This window comes from Salvia splendens, chromosome 3 (assembly GCF_004379255.2).
Source record: "Salvia splendens isolate huo1 chromosome 3, SspV2, whole genome shotgun sequence".
Taxonomy (NCBI): domain Eukaryota; kingdom Viridiplantae; phylum Streptophyta; class Magnoliopsida; order Lamiales; family Lamiaceae; genus Salvia; species Salvia splendens.
Genome location: NC_056034.1, coordinates 39,848,649 through 39,869,137, shown reverse-complemented (window position 1 = coordinate 39,869,137; position 20,489 = coordinate 39,848,649). Strand labels below are relative to the sequence as shown.

Here is a 20,489-nt window from a genome sequence, read left to right as displayed (position 1 = left end):
ACCTCAAGATCGAATTGGATCTGTGACAGCTTCTTGTCTTGGCCAGCATACCGTGAGCGCATGTCGAAGAGTTCCTCCGTGAGTTCCGCGTTATTCAGCGGCGGCCCCGGCGGCGGTGGTGGAGGCCGGCCTGTTTTGGGGTCGATAGTCGCCATGGAGTCGATTAAGGGGGAAAGGATGAGAGCTCAATGAAGGCACCAGATGATAGGCCTTGAGAGCCTATCGAGCAACGAGCACCTGTTGGAAACGAGCAAGAATAATGAAACAACACCCAAGCCGCGCTAGGGTTTGTGAGAAAATAGGGTTTTCGAGAAGAAGGCCTTTTTATTGCTTAATTCTCGAGATAATGACTCTCTAATGGATCCTATTATTTATAGGATCGCAACCCTGCTTGATTCGACTCTACGATTCGGGAAAGAATCAAGAAGAAAACCCGAAAAGATTTATCAAAATCTACCCTAATTAAACAACGTTCAAAAGGAAATAAAATCAAAAGAGTATATGCTTAAAGTTCCATCTCTATCTCTAATATGGCATGTAATCTTTGAAACGGGCCGGTCTTGACGTCACACGTTTGGGCCGGTCGTTCCTTCCGCGGGTTGTACTCGCTGCACGTCCCCTTGGCTTGCTCGGAGCTATCTCCTTCTCACGTTCCCCGTCGTCCACGTCATGGTTCGGTTGGTCGTCGACGGCTCGTGGCGGCGACCTCTCCAGGTCCCTATCATCATACTATATATATTATGACTCATGAACATAAATGATCCTAAATTAATGTGTATTGTTTTCAAGGTTCAAGTGATTGTGCCCTTGAAACTCAATTATTGAATTTTGGAATTGTCCAAAGTCCAAACTGATCAAGGACTAATATAATTTTTAATGGTGTGAAAACACGAAAGAAGCAAGTGTTAGTGCAATGCATGTGATAATTTAGCGACAGTTCATAATATGATAAGTTCCATTAAATCCTTACAAAGTTTAGCATTCTTGCCAACTCTCACCAAATCCATTTCATTTCCCTTATAATTTTGTTTCTTGCACAAGAGACATACCAAAACCCAACTTCGGATAAAACCTAACAACTTATTAGGATAATCACATTCAGTCTAGTCGGTGCACCACAATTCCAAATGGATTGGACTACGATCTTAATTAGTTAACTTTAGATAAAACCTAACAATTTATATATAAGTGTATATATATTCTATTAATTAGAGGCGTGAAAATGGAGTGAGACCATGATTTTATCTTTAATTATTATAGATAGAGTCCGGTCTAACTTTTTTATGAATAAATAAATATAAATTTGAAAGGTCGCTCCATAGTGGATTCAAACACGAAAGTTTTAACATTAACCAGTCTACCACTGAGCCAACACGACACGACAGGCTTAATGAATTTTACGGTTCGACCTAAAAACTTGACATGAGCTTTATACTACATGTGTGTCAAGTACATTATTGAAGTAATTAGTTTTTACATCATTAGAAAAATGGTTTTAGGACAAAAAAGAAAAGGCATGATGAAGATGTCTACAAGACAATAGCAAACATTCGATACATAAATGGTGAAAAGCGCAATCAATCAGATATAATTTAGCCGACATCAATTATAAGGAAGGACTAGATCTAAATCATCACAATCAAACTAATCTGTAGACAAAGAGAAATAGGAGAAAGAGAAAGGGGAAAATGTTAAATATGATTAGTATAATAAACGCCAAAATATTTGGTCGAGTAAAGGTTAAAAACAAAGCGTGAAGCCGTGTAGTTAACGCGGACCACATGTCATCAAATCATTAATCCAGACTTACTTTTTCCTAACAACTTTAAATTTTTTTCATAATTGCACATATTTTCAGGTCATGAAGACATCTTTTGAAAATTATCACCTTGAAATTAAAAAAAAAAGTTATTGTTTCTATCTATTTAAAAATTTAAAATCCTCCATTACAATATTTTAATTTATGTAGTCAAATCAATGGCTGAGAAAATTGCGTAACATATTGTGCGAGGCAACGAGTTAATCTTCACTTAATTAATTAATCTCATTATTTATAGGTAAAATTCATTATTTAGCACCACTACATACATTCGACTATACTATGAGGATATAGATAACTTAAGCCAAGATTCAAGCCACTAAAGAAATAATCATTATTAAATAAGGTTTCACTAATTAATTCAACAATTTTATGTGCTGATCGATGTGCTCATTATATTATTGGTATTATTTCTAAAGTGGCGTATTATATTAAAAAAATCGTGTTTTATTGATTTATTACTGACGTCAGGTACGAAGTGTTAAAGCTTTCTCATATTTTTGGACTTTGCTATTTGTGCATATAAATAAATATAGTAAAATGACAGGTAAATTTTTTTTACCTTTATGATAGATTCATAGTGACTAACATATATCTAATGTAAAATCACACCAATACTTCGTAGATCGAGCTTGTTACATCAGTTTTTTGCCTCTTTCTATAGAGATATAACACTTCTACTTGGTTTAAAAGTCATTGCAAAAAAATCAAAATTTACCTGACCTAAAATAGTATCTCATGATGATGTTATGTAATTTAATATCCACCTCTTTGCATTTGCGTAGTGCATACTAGGCAAAATTGACTCCCAAAGTCCACAGTTTGTAGCATAGTTTTTCCAACAAAAAATAAAATAATTGGAGAGCAGGAGCGTAGCCTCGAGCACCTCCCAGTCCAGTAACGGTCAGTAAATAAAATTCCTTATACTAAAACGACAAAAATTTAATCTATTAAAGTACTCCATTAAATTTGATTAAGGTAACAGTTTCATACCTACGCAAATTTAAAGGGCCCCAACTTAACTCATTTTGTCTTCCATTTGCTTGTCTACACTACATTGCTTCACACACACACTTGCTACAAAGGACTACACCAAAAATGTGCACATGCCAAAGGTACCTGCGCGGTGGGCTCTACCCGAGTCCCATAGAGCCCATCAAGTTAAGGTCTTAAGGATTGGACATATCGGATCGGATCCTATTTTTTTTTTTTTAACTAGAGTCGTATTCCTTTTTAGGTTGTTTCACTGTAGCTGAGTCATTTCCTTTTTTAACAAAAAGTACTTTACTCTCTCTTCATCTCTTTATCTTTTTTCCTTTCTACTTTATTCTCCTTTTACTTAACTCATTTAAAACAATTTTTCTTAAATCCTGTTAGAAGAAGATCACGTGAGATCCGGAAGATCACAATCAGAGGATATTGATTTATTCTATACCATACTTAGAAGATGTCAATCACTGTAATTATGCTAATTAGCTTTTCCTTATGTGGATGCTCCCAAGTCTATATAAACCTTGTACCTATGTAAACCAAGATTATCAGAAAATAATAGATGAGCCTTTTACCGATCCTTTTATCATGGCGTCAGAGCAGGAAAGATTGAGACTCAGAAAATCCTCATCATAGCCCCGATAATACCAATTCTCGACCCAAAAGCCAAAATCAACCAAGAAAATCAATTCCTACATCACCCAGAAACATGTCAGACGATGAAGATACGAAACCAAACCCAGAAAACAACCCGAACAGACTGAAAACTAGTAGAATGCCACGGTGGCATTCAAGCTAAATGGAAAAAACTACCCGTTATGGTCGCGATTGATGAAAGTTGCTATAGGAAGCAGGCGAGCATATTCACACATCAACAAAACTCCCCTAGAACCGGGGAGTAAGGGCTATGACGATTGGGAGGAGACCGACTTGGTGGAGTTCTCGTGGATCATCGACAACATCGAAAACGTTATTATCGCCGACTTTGCACACCATCAAACATCAAAGGCGTTGTGGGATAACCTGGCTGTGACCTTCGAAAGCAGGGCCGATCCATATCTCATATACGACCTGGAAGAAAAGATAATAACAATCAAACAGGGGGACCTCGACTTAGAAACGTATTACAGAAAGATCCATGGGCTATGGATTAATGCCGATCGAAGCCAGAAGCCACCCGTCGACTGTTGTGACAAGGGGTTTTGTCAATTCCGACAACACACAAGCGAGAAGAGGCTGTTAAAATTCTTAATCGAACTGAACAAAGAGTATGAATCTGTCCGACGTGACATCCTGAAGGAGACACCCTACCCATCAGTGGAGGAGGCGTATGGGTGGGTGAAGAAGGAGACGACTCGATTGTGGATCGGACCACCTGCATCCTCTCAACCCACCACCGAAGCCAACGAGGGAGGAGCCGATTCATCATTTGGGGATATCGGGCATAGACTCGTTGCTCAGGGTCAACGACTGCCGCATCAGAACTGTGGGGGAAACGTGTGGAGGGCCGAAAATTTGGCCGAGAGAACGGAGATGGTGACCGGAGGAGCGGCGACGAGAGGATCCTTACAAAGGGGGAGCGGCGGCGGAGGTAAAGGGTTTGGTTATAAACCAAACCCTACTTCACTTATTTCTTATAAGTCCTCCAATTTACTTAAATCCCAAATGTCACCCCATTATATGAACATTCGCCCCCAGACTTCCAGAAATTAAAATTTGAACCCCAGACTCCTGAAAAACGTAAATCGACCCCTAGGCTGAGTATTTTTTAATCCAAAAACCCCTTTGCATCATTAGAACAATTTTCAGCTGCATTTCATGTTCAAAACGGGGCTGATAGTACTAATAGGGGATGGATTTTTGACTGTGGGGCAACCGATACTATGACTCCTTTCAAAACTGATTTTAGCTGCCTGGGTGAAATCACAAAATCATATATTAGAACTGCAAATGGTGATTTGATTACAGTTGAGGGGTCAGGCACCGTCGAAATATCCCCTACTCTAAAGCTTTCGAATTGTTTATATGTCCCGACCTTATCGCAGAGATTGATGTCTATTAGTCATGTGACGAGGGAGTTGAATTGTACACTTCTAATGCATCCCAGTTTCTGCATTTTACAGGATATTCAGACGAGGAGGATTATTGGGCGTGGCACTGAGAACCAAGGACTCTACTATGTGGACGAGATAGCTCAAACTGGTACTGCAATGCTGGCTCACGGATCCACGAGACAAGAGACTTGGCTATGGCACCGAAGACTAGGGACACCCCTCTCCTGGTTACTTTAAGCTTCTTTTTCCAAAACTATCTATTCCTTCTTATTTTTGTTGTGAAACTTGTGTTTTGGCCAAGAGCCATGGACAATGTTTTAAACTTGCAGGCACTCATATGAATTCCATGTTTTCTTTAGTACATGCTGATGTATGGGGACCTGCACCTATTGTTGAGGGAAATGGCTTTCGTTATTTTGTGATATTTATTGATGATTGCACTAGAATGACATGGATTTATTTTTTGAAACATAAGTCTGAAGTCGTTGATAGATTCATTCTTTTCTTTAAAATGTGAGGGAATTTGTGAACAGTGTCATGACCAATTTCTTTAAGGAAAAATGACTTACTCCACCAAACCTCTTGTGCCTATACACCCAAACAAAATGGGGTAGTTGAACGGAAAAATAAGACGATTCTAGAAATGACTCGTGCTCTAATGATCAAATCCAAGGTACTCAAACTTTTTTGGCCTGAAGCTATTGCTACCTCTGTCTACCTCATGAATAGATTACCCACAAAAATCCTGAACAAAAAGACCCCTCTTGATACCTTATCCAAATGGCGAAAATCCCTGAACACCTAAACCTCTCACCCAAAGTCTTTGGATGTACAGTATACGTCCACATCTCAAAACATGAATGGTCCAAACTATCCCCTTGTGCAACCAAATGTGTCTTTGTGGGGTATGGGCAGAACCAAAAAGGATACTGCTGTTATGACCCTGTCACCAGAAAATTCATCACCACCATGAATTGCAATTTTTTGGAAACCGAATTCTTTTACCACACCCACCTTAGTAGTCAGGGGGGAGAGTAATTCAGGTAGTTTTGCAGACTGTCTAAGTTGGGTCGTGCCATTGCCAAGTCACTTTGTCAAGGAACCAACCGAGCCAGTGGTCGTCACTACCGCCGAGCACGTCTCATCTCCACCTGAGTCATCTCATCCATCATCCTCTGATCCTCCTCAGATGATATCCGAGGTAATTCTGGACTCAAACTCTGGCGAGAATACGGTTTCCACTAACCCGGTTGACACAGAAGAAGATAACACCATTGATAGTGACACATGGCAGTACATACTTCCATATAGGAGTACACAGGGAGTGCTACCAAAACGGTACTCACCTGAGAAGATTGGAAAGAAAAGTAGATACGGAGTGGCAAACGTTGTGCAAGGAAACCTGACCAAGATGGCCCGGGCCTTTGAGGCAACACTATATGAAACTGAGGAGATTCCACAGACAGCGGAGGAAGCCATGAGGCATAAGCATTGGAGAGAGGCAATGTTTACTGAGATGAAGGCCTTATTAAAGAATAGTAGATGGGTGAAAGGCAAGCTACCAGATGGTGCAAAATCTGTGGGATGTAGATGGGTCTTCACGATCAAACGGAGACCAGACGACACGATAGATCGCTACAAAGCCAGACTTGTAGCGAAAGGATACACCCAGACATACGCCGTAGACTATGCCGAGACTTTCTCACCAGTGGCAAAGATTAACACCGTAAGAGTCTTGTTCTCCATTGCAGCCAATATGGAATGGCCTCTGCATTAGTTCGATGTAACTAATGCCTTTTTACACGGAGAGTTGCCAAAGCCTGTGTATATGGAACCTCCTCCTGGGTTTACGGAAGAATTTCAGAATGGGGAAGTCTGTCAGCTCAAGAGAACATTGTATGGGTTGAAGCAATCTCCAAAAACGTGATTTGGAAGATTCACTGAGGTGATGAAAAAGTATGAATACAAGCAAAGCAACTTTGATCATACCTTATTTCTCAAGAAAATGGATGGCAAGATTAATTGTTTGATCATCTATGTAGATGACATGATCATCACTGGAGATGATGAAGAAGAAATTGTTGAACTAAGAAAGAACCTGTTCAGAGAATTTGAGATGAAGGATCTAGGGCAGCTCAAATACTTCTTGGGAATTGAAGTTTTGAGGTCAAAGAAATGGATCTTTATCAATCAGAAGAAATATACACTTGATCTCTTGGCGGAAATAGGAATGCTAGATTGCAAACCTGCGGAGACTCCGATGGTGCAAAATCATGGACTTCAGATTCGCAAAGGAGGAAAGTTGGCTGACAGGGGGAGATATCAGAGATTGGTAGGTAAATTGATCTATTTATCTCACACGAGGCCAGACATTGCCTATGCTGTAGGGGTAGTGAGTCAGTTCATGCACACATTGGGAAGCTGTCCTAAGGATTGTCCGGTATTTAAAGGGAACTGCAGAACATGGGTTACTCTTTGAGAAACACGGTCATATGGATATGGAGATACATGGTTTCACAAATGCTGACTGGGCAGGAAATCCGGTTGATAGGAGGTCGAATGCCGGATATTTCACCTTTGTAGGAGGAAATCTTGTTACATGGAGAAGTAAGAAACAAAAGGCGGTGGCACTGTCTAGTGCAGAGGTTGAGTTTAGGATCAGGAGTGGGCTGACAGAGATACTATGGCTAAGAAGACTTATGACAGAATTAGATCTTCGCTCGTCACAACTATGCTGATTCTTTTGTGATAACAAGGCGACAATCAACATCTCGGAGAACCCGGTGCAACATGATCGGACCAAGCATGTGGAGGTGGACAGACACTTTATTAAGGAAAACATCGAAGCAAAAGTGGTGGAAATACCATTTGTGAAATCCGAAGATCAACTGGCTGACATTTTGACGAAGGCTGTAAACTCGAAGTCCTTTCGAGAAATGCTGTGCAAGTTAAGTATCGGTAATCCCATTACTCAACTTAAGGGGGAGTGTTAAAAGAAGATCACGTGAGATCCAGAAGATCACAATCAGAGGATATTGATTTATTCTATACCATACTTAGAAGATGTCAATCACCGTAATTATGCTAATTAGCTTTTCCTTATGTGGATACTCCCAAGTCTATATAAAACTTGTACATATGTAAACCAAGATTATCAGAAAATAATAGATGAGCCTTTTACCGATCATTTTATTAAATCCCGTGCCGAAAAGAATGCCTCTATTACAAAGGGACGGAGGGAGTACTATTTTATTTTCTCTCCGTGTCTATTTTATGATTTTATCAATTCTCTACTTAATGTATTGAACACTATTCACATAATTATATTTTGTTTAAAAGAAATGCTTCAAAATTATATTATTAAAACGGACATAATATAATTTTCATGATTATCATTGGCGGCTCTATTTCGAGAAATAAAATACTCCTACAAGTTTTTTTTTATTTTAATATAAATAACTGAAAATTCGTATGTTTATAGTCTATAGACAAAATAATCCTAATTTGACACAGACACTTCCGATTACTGCAAAGTTAATGCTAACTCTGATGCGGTATTTATCATTTGTGGTTTGGAAAGTTAAAGTTGGTGATCATTGAATTTATTCTAAAAAAAAGCAGAAAAGAAAATAGAATTATTGAATATCTACATGCCCATTACCTATTTTTAGTGGCATTTGATTGCAAAAAGAAAAGGAGGGGGTTCTCTTCATTATTAGCAGCCAAGCACGATTCTAGACTCTCAAAGACAATAGGAGTGTGCTATATTTGCACAAATTAAAGTATGTAGATATATTAACAGTATAAATTTGGACTCAACTCTGGCAGAGTGTGTAGGAAATTGAAGTTAGCGGTTACTCATTTTTTTGAATACTTAATCTGGATAACTAGATTACATTTCTTAATCCGGGTAAATTGGTTAAATGACTTAAATAACTTATCTTTTCAATTGCCTAAGTGAAGAAACTCAATTCCTATAATTTGGTGTATTAAATTTGGGCAGGCGGTGTCTAATTTAGGACTATAAGGGGTGTTCGGTTGGCAAGATTAAATCTCATGATTAAATATGTATCATATTTGGTTCATAAGATTGAACCCTTCAACTTAATCCTAGATGGATAGTCTCGTGATAATTAGTCATAGCCTCCTCCTCCAACTAAAATAATCCCACAACTTAATCTTAGATGGATAGTCTTATGATATTAGTTATGGCAACCGAACGCCACCTAATTGTAGTTTATTTTCATTCGTCGGTTCGGTTTTTTCTTTCTTGCTACTTGTGATCATCAGTTTTTGTTGGAAGAGTGTGTATTGTTTGCTATACGAGAGCCACTTAAGTTTGTTGTGTGATGCAAAGATCGATACTTGTTCGCACTTGACATTGCTCTATCATGTTGTTTGTTAGACATTGCTATTTTTTTTTATCATCGCTCTTGGTGAATTGTGATCCCTAATGGTCAGTTCCTAGCTAGCTTTGAGCAGTTTCATTCATAAAAATATGTGATGTATACAAGCACCCAAAGGAATCAAAGATGAATGGCCTTTATATTTGTATGTGTCTCCATGTTCAAATTCTATTTTTGCACCTTATTATGAGCCACCATGTAGTAATTAAATTAATCTAATTGGAAGGAGTAGGTGAGAAGCCAAATACTCCACAAATCAACAGCGTGATTCACCCTTGAGCTCTTCATGCTTCCATCACCCTCCACAAAATCATAGTATGTACAACATCAAGTACAATAGATAAACACAAAAAGGAAGCAAAAAAGTGTTAATAAGAGCATCTCCAATGGTCGGCGTCACCACCGGAGCGCCGATTTTTCGCCCACGCCGGTTTGACGCCGAACCATTGGAACCGGCGTGGGCGAAATCGGCGTCAAAATCGGCGTCGCCATGCCGATTCCCGCGCTGACGCCGGTTCCCACGCCGATCCTCACGGGCGCCATTGTGGCTCCCGGATCGGCGCCAAACCGGCGTCGGATTTAAATATTTTTTTTTTTTTTTCGCAAAACACAATATATACGCGCGTTGAACCTCATTTTCATTCGCACCACTTGTTTTAACGAGTACTCTCTCTCTACCTTACTTTCTGTACAAGATCAATAACGAGCAATGGAGAACAACTACGAAGGTACTCCAGTTAATCCCGGGGGATGGTCTCAGACTCCCCCGGCTCCCGGTGTAGGGTCTCAGACGCCCCCGACTCCCGGGGCAGGGTCCCATACTTCCCCGGCTCCTGGGGGAGGTGGTTGGCCTCCAATGAGCGGGTACTACAACGTGTACCCGTGGCAGCAGATGATTCCGGGGTGGGCACCCGGCATGCAGCCCCCTATGCAGATGATGCCGGGGTGGGCACCCGGCATGCAGCCACCGGCGCAGCAGATGATGCCACCGGCGCAACATATGATTCCACAGTCGCAGGCGACGCACGGGGGGGACAACGCCTATCGGCCGACTTTTGATTTTTCCACCGGTTCTTCGCACACATCGACCCCAACGGATGCACAGTATTCGGAGACCTTCTCCTTAGCGGACTTGGGTTTTGATATTAACGACGTTTCTGAAACTCTCATTCAAAGCCAGGGAGTAGGGCGGGGTAAGAAGAAGGGCAAGGCGAAGAAGGTCGGCGAGTCGTCGCAGCCCCGCGCCGAAATCCGGGGCCGGAGGAAGTGGACGGACGCGGAGAACGTTGCGGTTGCCAAGGCGTGGGTGAGTGTTTGCGACGATCCTCTCGTTTCAAACAACCAGAGGATCGTCAACTTGTGGGCGAAGATAGCTGCAGCCTACAGGGCATTTTGCCCTGAAGGGAGACCGTGCACCGGGGAGGAGGTCCGGAAGTGCTGGGACCGAATCAGGGCTGGCGTCTCTCGATTTTCGGGTTTGTACGCCAACGCCCTCCGCATGCAGACCAGTGGCCAAACAGAGGAAGACTGCAGGAGGATTGCGGAAAGAGCCTACCCCGATCCGGATAAGAAGTACTATGAGTTCACCTACTGGAACTGCTACGTTGTGCTCAACGAGTCGGAGAAATTCCGGGCAGGCGTCGACGCTGGCTGGCCGAAGAGGCAGAGACTGAACTATACCGGAGATTATAGCGGCAGCAGCGGTGGTTCGTCAGACCTCCCCGAGACGGCCCAGGAGGTCCCGACTCCTCGGTCGTTCGGTCGCCGACCTCGCCCGGTTGGGCAAAGGCGGGCGCAGCAGGTTGCGAGGGGGGGCACACCGAGTTCCCAGGATGTCCATTCGGCATCCCCCCTCGGCAGGTCTACCGAGGAGCTCAAATTCTTCGCGCGCCAACAAACGCGCGCTCAAATGGTGAAGACCTTAGCCGACTTCCAAGCGGCGGTGGACCCCGAGGTGAAGGATTTTCTTCGCGTATTGCTCCAGAGCCAGCGTGAAGAACTGGAGGCGATGAGGAGGGACACCGGCGGGAATAGCCGCGGCGTAGGTGGCGACGGAGGCGGCGGCGACGGCAGTGAAGAAGCGTTGGGCGACGACGGAGACGAGGACGGCGGCGATGAGTGATTTTGTTTTACTTTTTTAAATTAATGTACTTTTTACTTTTTGTAATTTTTTTAAATTGTTGTACTTTTTTTTAAAAGTAATGTACTTTTTAAATTTTAATATTATTATTCGAATTTTCCGTATTTGTCTCGTAAATTAAATTATGTATGTTGATACAATTGTAAATTAAATTATATAATTGTTATTAGTGATGTGGATAGGTAGTGTGAAGGCTATTTGATGGCTATTTGATGTCCAGTTGATGTGGCAAGCTGATGTGGCAGGAGAATTGTAGTGCTGATGATGTGGCAGTGTGAAGGCTATTTGACGGCTATTTGACGTCCGCCAGCATTGGAGATGCTCTAATGCTCCATATTATATGAGAGTGTTTCGTGAGCTTCCAAAACAATACACATATTCTACATAGTTTTTATTATATGCTAAAGAATTTCAAGAATAGCACATGCTAACGAGTTTAGATGATTACATTTTATTAATCTAAGGGTTAATGATAGTTTTTGTCCCTAACTTTTTAGGGTTTAAAAAAAATATCCTCAATTTTCGCTTTCACTTCAAAAACCACTTTTTTTTTCTCTCCCAAATATATTCCCTAACTAAACCTTTCGTGAACTTAAGAGGCGTGTGGAGGAAGGCAAGCAAGATATAGTGTGTTGGCGTCGTAAACTTAAAGAGGCATAATAAAATTTGTTGGCTTCTCATCAATTTAATACGGAGTAATGTTTATTAATAGTATAATACAATAAATCACATTAACACTTATTTATAGATGTTATTGATGCTATAATTAAAAAATAGTATTCTGTATATATATAATCATGTAACACGCACAAAATTAGAGCTACAACAGTATATGAAAATTCGATACGAACACGCACACAATTAATTAATATGATCAAGTTTTATTGAGTTCGTGTTCTTATCGGGTTGCACTTTTAGGAACCTGGCAATTTCGGATTGAGTTCGATAACTCATTAAAAATAATACTATTATTTTTATTTTTTATTTTTCAAATACTTTAGTTTTATTATCCAGACTCGTGTAAATTAGATTTAAATTGTACAAATCGGGTTTTAAAAAATCGTATAATATCATTTTTTATCGTGTAAATTTAATTTTTATTGTGTGAATAAGGTTTGATCGTGTAATCAATGGTGGAGCTATGGTGGGGCAACATTATATAATGCTTAATCTGTTATGTAAAAAAACTATTTTTGTCATTTGGTCCATTCCATAAAAATAGGCATTTCTAATTTTGTTAACTTTTCACTTTCTTATACAGCGAGATTCATTTTAAAGTGTGTTATTTTTACGTGACAAGTATGTATAGAGGCTGTTCCAAAAAGATAGCTTGCGCAACCGGAAAGTATCATTCCTCTCACATCTAACAGGTCTTAGTTTATAGTATTTTTTTATTATTTTAAAATTTAAATCTTAGTTTGAAACTCCTTTGTCGCAGTTTATATTTCTTTTATTATTTTCTCTTTTTATGTTTAATTCCCTTTTATGTTGTAGATCTATATATTTTTTATTTTTTTAAAATTTAAATCTATACGTATGGAAGAAAAAAGTTTATTCAATAATCCCTTAAATATGTAAATAAATATCATTTTAAAATTTTAATTTATACATGTCTAAGAATAATTTTTTTTATATCTCATAAATATGTAAATATTTTGTACATCATTTATTTTCATTTATGGGTTTTGCTGATTTTCACGGCAGTAATTTTATGTAAAAAATTTATTTTTAAGTCACACCAATATTTATTTATGCATAATTATGTAATATTTTTTATTTAAGATCATGCATTAGTGATCTTTAGAATCTAAGAATAAAAACTAATCCACATTGACTTTGTCGCTATATGTGTTTAAGGTTCTATTGTCTATTTTCAAATTATTTCCACTATTTATCCCTCTTAGACTGAAATGACAAATTGTGACTTTTATTATAGGATGAAGGGAGTATAAACTATACTGCTATAGATATAAATGTTGATTATATCTTCTAAAAAGTAATGAAAAAAGCTCGAAATATATTATTGCCCATTTAATAACTATGGAATATGGTTTTAACACCCTGAGGTCACGAGCATTAGAGCATCCACAACGGTGGTGGCTCAACCCGTGTCCGTCCGCGCCGCTGGCACGGACGTGTCTCGCCGCCGCTGCGCTCGCGCCGCTGGCACGACGCTGCTCGATGCATCCACAACGGTGGTGGCTCAACCCGTGTCCGTCCGCGCCACTGGCACGGACGTGTCTCGCCGCCGCTGCGCTCGTGCCGCTGGCACGGCGCTGCTCGATGCATCGAGCAGAGCCGTGCCAGCGAGCAGGACACGTGGCGCGCGATTAAAAAAAAAATTCACTTCCCAAAAAAAATATATCCGTTTATTACCATTTTTTACCACTTTTTAGTTTTTTTTTTTATTTTTTTCCCCCTAAAATACACACTTTCATCTATAAATACCTCCACTTTCACACCCAAAAATTCACATCAAACTACACAATTCTCATCTTCATTCTCCATATCCATTCTCATCTTCATTCTCTCATATCCATTTTCATCTTCATTCTCTCATACCCTACAACATAACAATGTCCGGCCAAGGCGATGACCACCCGCCCTCTCACGGTTGGAACCCCGAATGGTTCGGTTCATAACCGTTTCCTAGTCCGGAAAAGGAATATTCGGCCCCTCCTCAAACCCAAGATTCAGGCGTTCCGGGTGGCTACCGGCCATACCCAATTGACGACCAAGGTGCCTCCGAAGGGCGATACGGGTGGACACCGGAGCCTAGGCCGACCGCCCCCTCCCAAACTCCGCCTCCTCCTACTCGCGGTGTCCGCACACCGTACACTCCGGCGGAGATGGATAAATTGTTCAAGGCGTACTTGGAAATCTCCGAAGATGCGGTGGTTGGCACGAACCAATCCGGCGATCACTTTTGGTGGCGCGTCTCTCGCCGGTACAATGAAAACCGGTCGCCGGGAACGATCGAGCGCAACGAGAGTATGGTGCGCAACTCCATTGGCCGAGCCAACGAAGAAATTGGCAAGTTCAATGGCTATTTCCTCCAGGAGACGCAGAATGCCGGGAGCGGCCGGAGCGAGGTCGACATCATCACTGCCGCGCTGAGCACCTACCAATCCATGAACGGCAAGTCGTTCAAGTACCTCAACGTTTGGCAGGACACGCAGACGCACCCGAAGTATATGGGAGGCGTAACATCCTCCTCTAGCGGCTCCTCCAAACGGTCAAGGTCGGTATACCTATCCGACGCCGGCTTCGAAGAAGTGGCTAGCCAACTCGCCGGAGCTAACTTGGGCAGCCCCGACGCCGGACCAAGTGGTTCCCAACGCCGACTGCAAGGAAGGAAGAAGGCGGCGGCCGACCGCCGTCGCTCCGCGACTCCATCTGCCCCCCGCTCCTGAACCCGCTCCCTATGCGCCACCTCCACCACCGAACAACTCGTTGTGGATGCTCTTAGGCCAACTCAATATGACCGATAGGTCGACTATGACCCCATGCAACTTCAAACGCACGAGACCATGATATTGGGTCTCCAAAAACAATTGGGGTTAGTACCGCCGGATGAGTAGTCTTCCTCGGGTAATATTAGCCAATAATTATGTAATTTTTAATTTTTTGGAGTTTAATTATGTAATTTTTAATCTTTAGTATTTTAATTATGTAATTTTTAATTTTTAGGATTTTAATTATGTCTTTTTTATTTTATTTGTAATTTGTAATATTTATTGTGGTTTTTTAATGAATTTTAATATTATGGAAATGTTTTTGTTTAATTGAATTTTAAATTGAATTGTACTCGTCCTTGCGGAAGAGCACAGCTGTGGGTGTTGTGCTCTTGTCAGAGAGCAGACATGAATAGTGGCGCCGGGCACACAACCGTGCTCGCTGGCAAGAGCACGGTTGTGGATGCTCTTAAACTTAGAAAACAATAATTAAAAAAAAAATATGCAAAATCTAAACACATGAAATTATATAATCATGGATCCAAGAAGCAGAGATAGAGTTGTGGAAGAGGCACTAACTCCAAAGTGCTGCTGCTGCATTCACATTGGTTGCAGCTGACTTTCGAAATCCATTAGTATTAATTTCATTTACTAAACATATCAAAAAAGCTATTGCATGTGATGTGACAAAAGTGGGTTGTTAATTGATTCATTTTTTCAGGGCCCTCGTTTTCTTGCTCACTCTTTTTCTTCTACTAAAGAACAAAAAAGTGAGTTTCTAGCAGCTTATTTACAGCATTTTCTTGATGATGTGACTCTCTGTATCTTCATATTCTTCCCAGAAATCTCAAGAATCTCGAGAGAGAGAGAGGGGGGGAAACAAAGGGTAAGTTCCAGTTTCAAGATTTCACATTGTTGAGTTTCATACTTATGCAAGATTTCAACTTTCAAGAATTCACATTGCTGTGATTGGGTTTTAGTATGATTTTCTTACAATGTGGCTTTTCTTTCTTGACAAGAATGTGACATTTTACGAAATTGCCATTTCTTGTTCGTTTCAAATCTTAGGCCAACAGAAATTCTTCTTTTTTGAAAATGTGTTTTGAGTAATTTGACTATTGTTTTGTCCCTGCAATATCACGCACAAGTTATTACACGTTGCTCAATCTTGGAAGTCTTGAAACGGGTTTAATTCTTGGCTACTCCATGAAAGCCTGCAGTTTTTCTGCATTTCAATTAATTAATTCTTTAATTTAATATGATTATACTAATATTTTAAGTGTGAGGAAAGATTTACTTGAATCAACTTATTCCTTGCTTTAACATAACGTACATTTCACAGATATATACTTTTCTTGGCTATAAGAAGGAATCTTGACTGTTTTTTCGTTTTCAAGATAAAGAGCAGCTATTGGCGAAATTTCATCACTATTTTGTGGAAAGAATTGATCAAGAAATGTGCTACCAATTTAGTGAAAAATGATGTACTTAAGATTATAGTGAGATGTGCATTTCAGCTGATCAGTAGTGTTATGTATCATGTTTAGCAGCAGTGGCTAGTTTTCTCTCGATAGGATGGACGAGCATGGTCGGAGTGTTGACCCTGCAACGATAGGGACTTCAACGAGGGGGAATGGAGGCTCCCATGGTTTGGGGCAGAAGGATATTAAGTGCTCTGCCCGGAAGAAGAAGTCTTTGAGGGCTCGATATGCTTATGGTGTCATTTTTCTGTTGACGAATATTATAGCTTGGCTTTTCAGAGATTATGGTGAAAGGATTTTTCCTGTGCTGCCTTGTGAGTTTTGCATTTGCTTTGGTTTTCACATGTTGTGCAGGGGAGAAAATTATACCACATTTGCTCAAAATTTGTTATTCTCCCTCTGTTTATACTGTATCTTTAGTTGCTTCTCTGTTTCAATCGTTGTTCTGCTTTCTTGCAAGAGGCTTTTGGTTGTATGCTTCTATGCTAGGATTATTAGTACTTTCGAGTTTGCATTGAGAGAGCATCACATTGATTGATATTTTTTGTCCTTTGAATATGTTGAAAATCTTCGTTTCGTTTGCTTCATTCTTGTATCTGATTATTGAATAATGAAGACTTCTCGACTTGGGTGGCGTCGCCTCTTCTAGCATTCTTTTACAACATTAAATTGGATATCTAAACAATTAGATGGGATGTAGTTGTGTTGCTCTATTGAAATCCCACTTGCTTTTTCATTCTTGAAATATATTGATCTTACATATCTGGAGCTGTGCTCTGCATGTTTGGCTATTATGATTCAGAAAGAATTGATTAATTATTGAGTTATTTTTTAAATATTCGTACTACAGATTCAAGAGCTTGCGGGGCTGAGGAGAGAGAATGCTATCATACAATGGGAGTGCTTCGCGTCAGCTTAGGATGCTTTGTATCCTTATACACTCCTTGTCATTTCATTTGATACTACATTTTTTCTACTCAATGATCAAGGAAGATTTTGTTAGTCGTTATGAACGGCACCTTAGTGTAATCTTATGCTAGCGTGAAGTGAGGATGTAAGGGATGATATTTTCCTTGACATATATGACTTAGATATTCTTCTTTATAATGTTTCTGACGACGTGTAATATCAGCAAACTGTATCAAGTACGAGCAGCGTGGCATTCTGGATGGTGGGGTTTGAAGTCTGTCATGTTGCTCATCTCCTTCGTGATTCCCTTCTTCATTCCCTCGGGCTATATTCAAATATACGGTATGTTTATTTACCAGTGAAAAAACTTAAAAGTTCCCAAATTAGTTGTCTGAATGAACAAGGTGAAATATAATTGTTTGCTCACATTTCTTTTATTTTGCAGGTGAACTCGCTCGTGTTGGTGCAGGGTAATCTTCCGCTCATTCGAACTTTTGATTTGAGAAATAAATCTCTTATGCCAGCAGATTGCTAAATTACTGCTTAATCTGTTTCTCATCAACTGATATGTGTGGCAAAAAAGCAATGAAATATTGTGAATTTTAACAATGTATAGATATAACAGTTAGATCTTGAAGATTAATTAGGTGTTCTTTTGTAAGACTTTTAACAAAGTATTGGAACCAAAACCATTTATTATTTTTGTATCTGATTTACATTCTGCATTCTGATTCAATAATATGTATTCATCTTTATTTGATGTAACAACTCACATGTTGCAGGGTTTTTTTAATTCTTCAGCTCATTAGTGTGATTGAGTTTATCACATGGTGGAACAACTATTGGATGCCAGATGACAACAACAAATCTAGGTACAAGATCACCTTCCTTAAACCTAACTCGATTCCGATCTAAAGATCTTATCCGCCAAAAAAAGGATCAAGAGAACCATCTGAGAACCTGCATCAAATTTAGATCGTTTCTAGATAAATATCCAACTCCAACATCCTCAGTCATGACGTAGCTTTTCATGATTTTTTAAGTGTATTTTATTTTTTACGTTGGTGATTCCTAAAGTTTCTCATAGATCAAGTAGCACGTCATATTATAGTGATATTTGATAAGTGAAGCTATCACGTTGAATGTGAATTTTCAAGGAAAAAAATTGAACTAATGCAAAAATAATTCTTTACTGTCTGCAGCAACTGTTCCATTGGGCTATTCATGTCAACGGTGTTTTACATCGCTTCTGCCTGTGGAATTGCAGTGATGTACGTGCTTTACGCCTCAAAGATGTCATGCACCCTTAACATATTTTTCATCACATGGACCGGAGTTCTGCTTATAGTGATGATGGCCATATCGTTGCATTCAAGGGTACAACTTTTGCATATGTGCAACAAATTCATCATTTTTGTTAATCTTGATTATTGATCACTTTATACTGTGTTTAATAGATGGTTTCAATGAAAGATTATAGAGATAGTAAAGAAATTGATCAACATGTTTCTGATTTCTATCCGTATAGAGACAACGTATCTATAGATATAAGACTGATTGTCATGATTGAGACAGGTGAACAGAGGGCTGCTGTCATCGGGGATTATGGCTTCTTACATTGTTTTCCTCTGTTGGAGTGCTATCAGAAGGTAATAGAAATCTCATATCTCAATCGGTACTCTCTGAAAAACTACGAAATCATCGATCTCCATTTGTCATGTTTGAATGCAGTGAGCCAGCTACTGAGAAATGCAGCCATGACAGAGAAAGTGGACATCATATTGGTTGGTCTACTATAGTTGTAAGATCTCACACACTAATGTGATTGATCCGAATGAGAAGTTACACTTACAATATGATAATTTCTTTCAATGTTTGCCTTGCGCTGTATCTTGCAGGGATTTGTGATTGCTCTATTTGCAATTGTAATCGCCACATTCTCAACGGGGATCGACTCACAGTCATTCCAGGTACGGTTTTCCACCACGAGACCATAAATCAACTTATAGCATGAAGTTCGATGTTGTTTGAGAAATTGTAGTCCTTACGAATGTAACATGCAAAAAGGGCCAAAGTTGAGGCCATAAGTTGGTAAAATAGGTAATGAGATGCTAAGACGTATGTCTTGTCATGTGATGATACAGTTTCGTAAAGATGCAGTTGAACGGGAAGAAGATGATCTTCCATACGGGTATGGGTTCTTCCACCTCGTGTTCTCATTGGGGGCGATGTATTTCGCAATGCTATTCATCAGTTGGAATTTGGGGAGTTTGACAAGAAAGTAAGTTGATTAGTTAGTTAGTTAGTTAGTTAGTAGTTCATAATTTGTTGATATGGTTATGTGTGTTGTTTGTGTGTGTTTCCTAACACAATTGTGTAAGAAAATGCAGATGGAGTATTGATGTGGGGTGGGCTAGTACATGGGTGAAGATTGTTAATGAATGGTTTGCAGCCACAATATACAGTATGTTGCTCTCTCTCTCTCTCTGTGTGTGTCTCTTTCTTGTTTTGTTTGTGATGATGATTGATGGGATGAAATATTGTGTAAATTGGGCAGTGTGGAAGTTGATATTTCCAACATTGAGGGAAACCAAAGTAATGAACCATGAAGAGGAGACCACAGAGCAAGTGTAGATAAATATGCTGGACCATGAATTTTGATGCAAAATGTAATATATGTCTATTGTAATGTAACTCTTTATATTATATCTATACGCACAAATATAGTATACACATTTTCTCATTCATTAATTTTCCCTCTATAAAAGAATGAATTACTCCTATAAGAATAAAGAAAAAAATGTACATTGAATAATAGTAAAAAAGAAATTATATCTTGAAACCTAGTATGATAAAAACAAGACTAAAGTCTAAATTTAGTTCTTTACATTAAATTGTTACCTTTTGGTCCCAAATAATATATTTTGATCCAAAGTTAACCTTTTTCGTTAAACTTATCGGTCAAATGTGAATTGACCAAATTAGTGACTTAATTATGAATCTAATTAGTCAGATTAATTTAATATTTAAATTATAAATAATTTTCTTATATATAATAAAAATTAACTTACAATTTATAAATATTAATAAATTTTAATTTAATTTTATTTTTATCATATGCCCATTTTACGATTTTGATCATATACTTTATCTTTTAAATTTTTGCATCCTGAACATTTCAACTCGGATCACAATTGGTCCTACACTAACAATTCCGTCAATTTTCAAACGGTTT

The 20,489-nt window shown here is 39.3% G+C and overlaps 1 protein-coding gene across 3 annotated transcripts; it reads left to right on the top strand.

The window, feature by feature from the left end:
* The first annotated feature begins 15,443 nt into the window (after positions 1 to 15,443).
* Positions 15,444 to 19,999, top strand: LOC121793496 (probable serine incorporator). Of its 3 annotated transcripts, XM_042191507.1 has the most exons (15): positions 15,453 to 15,499; positions 15,586 to 15,634; positions 15,707 to 15,750; positions 16,415 to 16,659; positions 17,196 to 17,272; positions 17,437 to 17,596; positions 17,700 to 17,724; positions 18,037 to 18,126; positions 18,457 to 18,631; positions 18,830 to 18,903; positions 18,986 to 19,055; positions 19,153 to 19,224; positions 19,399 to 19,535; positions 19,645 to 19,718; positions 19,812 to 19,999. In XM_042191507.1, exons 4-15 carry the CDS (start codon positions 16,440 to 16,442, stop codon positions 19,886 to 19,888), a joined length of 1,251 nt encoding a protein of 416 aa, XP_042047441.1. In that variant the 5' UTR covers positions 15,453 to 15,499; positions 15,586 to 15,634; positions 15,707 to 15,750; positions 16,415 to 16,439; the 3' UTR covers positions 19,889 to 19,999. The 3 variants fall into 3 exon arrangements, with proteins under 3 accessions (XP_042047438.1, XP_042047439.1, XP_042047441.1); XM_042191504.1 differs by having other exon boundaries at positions 15,444 to 15,634; XM_042191505.1 differs by having other exon boundaries at positions 15,444 to 15,634; positions 16,412 to 16,659.
* Positions 20,000 to 20,489: the final 490 nt, after the last annotated feature.